Source organism: Palaemon carinicauda, chromosome 3 (assembly GCF_036898095.1).
Source record: "Palaemon carinicauda isolate YSFRI2023 chromosome 3, ASM3689809v2, whole genome shotgun sequence".
Lineage (NCBI taxonomy): Eukaryota > Metazoa > Arthropoda > Malacostraca > Decapoda > Palaemonidae > Palaemon > Palaemon carinicauda.
Genome location: NC_090727.1, coordinates 139048473 through 139052863, shown reverse-complemented (window position 1 = coordinate 139052863; position 4391 = coordinate 139048473). Strand labels below are relative to the sequence as shown.

At 48.9% G+C, this 4391-nt stretch overlaps 1 protein-coding gene across 1 annotated transcript; it reads left to right on the top strand.

Annotated features, from left to right (window-relative positions):
* Nucleotides 1-2461: 2461 nt before the first annotated feature.
* On the top strand, nucleotides 2462-3185 carry LOC137634320 (uncharacterized). The gene is made up of 2 exons (XM_068366698.1): nucleotides 2462-2957; nucleotides 3175-3185. Exons 1-2 carry the CDS (start codon nucleotides 2462-2464, stop codon nucleotides 3183-3185), a joined length of 507 nt encoding a protein of 168 aa, XP_068222799.1.
* The last annotated feature ends 1206 nt before the right edge of the window (nucleotides 3186-4391 follow it).

The window sequence follows — 4391 nt, the reverse complement described above, 5'->3', positions numbered from 1 at the left end:
TCTGACGAAGTCTCATTTGGTTCTCCTGAAGTAAATCAGTTTCCTGGAAATATGATGTTCTTTCCTTGTATGATTCTTCAAAGTTCATTTGACTATATTTGGTAAACATAGTATCCTTGGTTCTAATTTCGGCTCTTGGACAAACCCTTTCAGACTTCCCTATATACTTTGGTGCTAAGCCTCCCGGTTCATAAGCTCAAATGTAAGCAGAAAGAAGAAAAAAGACTTGGTCAATGTATAGCATGCAAATTATTAAAATAATTCTATTAGAAACTTTGTTTTCATATCATAGGCTAGAGCCCACTAGTTCAGTCTTACTATCTGATTCACAAGCTGAAACCTAAATGAAGTGAAGACAAGAGAGGCGGATGGCAGTGGATGTCATCACCATCACCATCTTGTTCTGTCAATATCCAACCCATCTTTCCCCCTTTCCAAAAGAAAAAGTTCCCTATCCTAACTTTCCTCTTTTCCTTCACGATTTCTCTTCTCTATCTCTCGATCCCCATGATTTCATCTTCGGTTTCGAAACGAAGAAAAATCTTTGAAAAGAAATATGGAAATATATTTATGATGCATTCGCAAAGGCATCGGGTGGACTGAGCCAAGTCTAGCATCAAATGGGTTCCGGGAAACAGAAAGGAAAAGAATTGTTAAAATATGAAAAAGAACTTGATATTATCATTCTTGGAAATTTAGTGCGAGGGAAATATCCCATTAGGTTTCCCTGGTTATCTACTCTGTGTCGCTGAATAGATATGCACCATGTGTAAAATTTACCATAATTCTTTCTTTATCTTCTTTCCTTCTACCTGACGAATCCTCACCTGGTTCTCCTGAAGTAAATCAATTTCCTGGAAATATAATGTTCCTACCTTGTATTATTCTTCAAAGTTCAGTTTACTGATTTGGCAAACATATCCTTGCTTCTAATTTGGTCCCCTGGACAAAACCTTTCTGACTTCCCTATATACTTTACCTTGGTGCTAACCGTATATTGCCTTCAGGTTCATAAGCTCAAATATAAAGAGAAAAAAGAAAAAAGACATGGTCAATGTATAGCATTATAAATATTAAGATAATTCTATTAGGAACTCTGTTTTCATATCATAGGCTAGAGCCCACTAGTTTGGTCTTGATTTCTGATTCAAAAGCTGAATCCTAAATGAAGTGAAGACAAGAGAGACGGATGGCAGAGGATGTCATCACCATCACCATCTTGTTCTGTCAATTTCCAACCCATCTTTCCCCCTTTCCAAAAGAAAAAGTTCCCTGTCCTAACTTAACCGTTTTCCGTCACGATTCCTGCTCTCTATCTTTCGATCCCCAAGGTTTCATCTTCTTCGTTTTCGAAAAGGAGAAAACAAATTTTTGAAAAGAAATATGGAAATATATTTATGATGCATTCGCAAAGGCATCGGCTGGACTGAGCTAAGTCTAGCATCAAATGGGTTCCGGGAAACAGAAAGGAAAAGAATTGTCAAAATAAGAAAAAGAGCTTGATTTTATCATTCTTGGAAATTTAGTGCTATGGAAATATATCATTAAGTTTTCCTCGTTTTATTTTTTGACTAAGAACAGGATGCTGACGGCGGATGGATGAAATCAGTTTATGAAGATGACATGGGAATGTGTGTTTATTTTTTTTCTGGAAGTAGCATCTGATCATAGCAGTCTATAAATGAATAAATATTCGTTTGTTCCTACACTGTTACTTACCTAGAACTACCTTCTTAGGAGTTACTGGTTAACTCTACCTAACCGACCAGCTTTTTGTATAGTTTATATCCCTCTTCTCGTTTTCTACGGGGTCAACCTCTGGCAGTGTGGTACATGCCCGAGGCGACCCCGGGGTCAGGCATCGTGCTAGCTCAGGTCGACTCTTCAGTAAGTTTCTGGTCGCGACGCGATATACATCTCGCCGCGCTCACTCTTACCTGTGCGACCCTCGTGTCCCCCGATCCTTTGTGCTTAGCGTTGTGTTATGGAGCATCCTCGTCGTTGCCCTGGGCCTGTGGCTGGGAAGTCTTGCGGGGCTTTCCTCTCCAAGCCTGAGGTTGATCCCCACTCCCTGTGTTCCACGTGTAGGGGGAAAGCGAGTTCCCCTACCTCTACGTGTCTGGAATGTGCTGATTGGACTGAGATCCAGTGGGTGCGCTTCGGGACAAAGAAGAAGAAGGCAACTAAGAAGATGCCTAAAGATTCAAGCATTTCTTCGCCTGCAGGTTCGCCAGACGACCCGGCAGACCGTAGCGCCCGCTCTTCTTCCCCTACCCAGCGTAGGGGACGAGGTAAGTCCGTTGCGGGGAAGAGGCCCATTGCCCTTCCCCAAGAGTCTGATTTTCCTGTGGGAGATGTGTCCAGTGTGGGGCAGGCATGTGTGGGGCCTGAGTGGAGTGCAGAAGTGTGGGTAGGAAGCGAGGGCCTGGTGCCCGCAGGTCCCGTCGCCTCGGAAGATCCTATGTGGGGTAGGCCGAGTGCCGATACTTCCCCTGCCTCGTGGCGTGTTTCGAGTGCTTCAACCGCCGGGGGAGACACGGAGAAAGGTAGTTCGAAGTCTTCGGACCCCGCCACGTGGGTGAAACCTAGGACTCCCTTCAGGTCTCCCGTTAGAGAGCAGGTAGATCAGTGGCTCTGTAAAGGACTCGCGGGGACCCCTCCGGCTCCCGCGGCTACGCTAACCCCCATGTTTCTGCAACCGCCCGCACCTGAGAAACAACGTGATTTTCCCCCCACGGTCTTGGACGTGTCGGCCGGTCGGAGAGCTCCGTCCTCATCCTCGTCGTCGTCGTCGTTGTCGTTGTCATCGTACTCTTCGTCTTCTTCGTCATCAGAGGACGAAGACAGGAACCTTAAAAAAAGGAAGAGGGAGAAATCCCGAAGGAAGAAAAAGTCTCGTTCCCGCTCGAGGCATGGTAGGAAATGGTCAAAGTCCTCTAAGAAAAAAGCGAAGAGGAGTAAGTCAAAGGACTGGGTGAATGTCACAGTGCCCCGGAGCGAGCTGTTTAGGTTTTCCACAGCCGCGGCCGCTTCCGGGTGGCTCCCTAGAGCCTCGCCTTCATTGTGTCACCCTCCTAGCTCCTCCTTTGACCTAGCCGCCCGGCGGGAGGGCTCGTACCGGGATGCCCGTGTTTTGTTTAACCCTACGGTAGCCTCCGCCCCTTCTTCCCTTAGGAAGGATATAAGGAGTATGAAGGAAGGCTTAGCGTCGACCACGGGCACCTTGGAGGCCTTCCTTAAGCACCAAGGGCGCCCGTCGGTCCGCATGGATCCCCCATCCACGGAGCCCCCCGTGGAACAAGGTACTCCCATGACGGATGCCTTTGTCCCCACGGGGCAGCCCGTACCACTGGCAGGCCCGTCGGGTGTTGTTTTTCCCACCGTCACGGCTTACCCCCGTACGGAGGAACTGGTGACGGAAGTCCTGGTGGAAGGAGGGGAGTGCTCGACGGACGACATCTCCTCCTACCGTAAGGTACTGGCCCTCATTCGAAGACACCACCGGTTGGATGAGCCCAAGCCCTCAGCTGCAAAGGCAGTACTTTCCGGACTGTCCAGGATGATCGACAGTCCGGTACAACAAAAGCCATCTCTGTCTCTCCCTCTCGCTCAAGACATAAAGCTGGGGATGGAACAGATCGATGGATACTTGGCAGGACTAGCTGAGGCCCCCAGAAGCCAGAGTTCCTCCAAACTTCTGCCGGGCCTAAAATCCCAGAAACGTTTTTACGTTCCCGAAGGGCATCGAGGCGGTCCCCGTGTGGTGGAAGCAGCGGTGTCCGCGCTGAACCAGGGAACCTCGGAAGACAGGGCATCCACGGCCCCCGTGTGCTTTTCCCCGACGGAAGCATCTATGATGGAGGACAGGGCTCAGGACCTAGTCTACGTGTCCTCCTGGTTGGATTGGTGGTCGTGCGCTTTGGTGGGGTTTCAGGCATCGCACGACCTCTCCCTTCCAGAAAATCAGGCCATGCTGCGGGACCTTGTTAGCTCTGGGGGCAAGGCTTTTAAATTCTTATCGTCCCAGTCTCTGTCAGTAGCTTCGAACTGGGTCCTGAGAAAAGGAGATACTGTTTTGAGCAAAGTAATGCGGAAGTTGCCTGACAGGGAAGCAAGGAGACTGAGAAATTCCTCCGTGTGGGGGAATGACATTTTCCCCATCAAGTTGGTAGAGGATACTTTGGAGAAGGTGAGGAAAGTGAGAAATACGGATCCTAGGCCCCCGCCTATGAGGAAGACCACGTTTAGGAGAGCTCCAACGGATGTCCCTCACTCCTCACAGACCACACCCTTGCTTCCCAGAAGAGAACTTCCTTCAGCCCCTTGGCTTCAAGCCTCGCAACAGCCCACCTGTAGGACCACGGCAGGCCCTCAGTCAGCCTACAGACCCT

Excerpts from the sequence above, each read along its gene's own strand:
- LOC137634320 (XM_068366698.1), top strand. The coding sequence starts at position 2,462 with ATGTGGGGTAGGCCGAGTGCCGATACTTCCCCTGCCTCGTGGCGTGTT.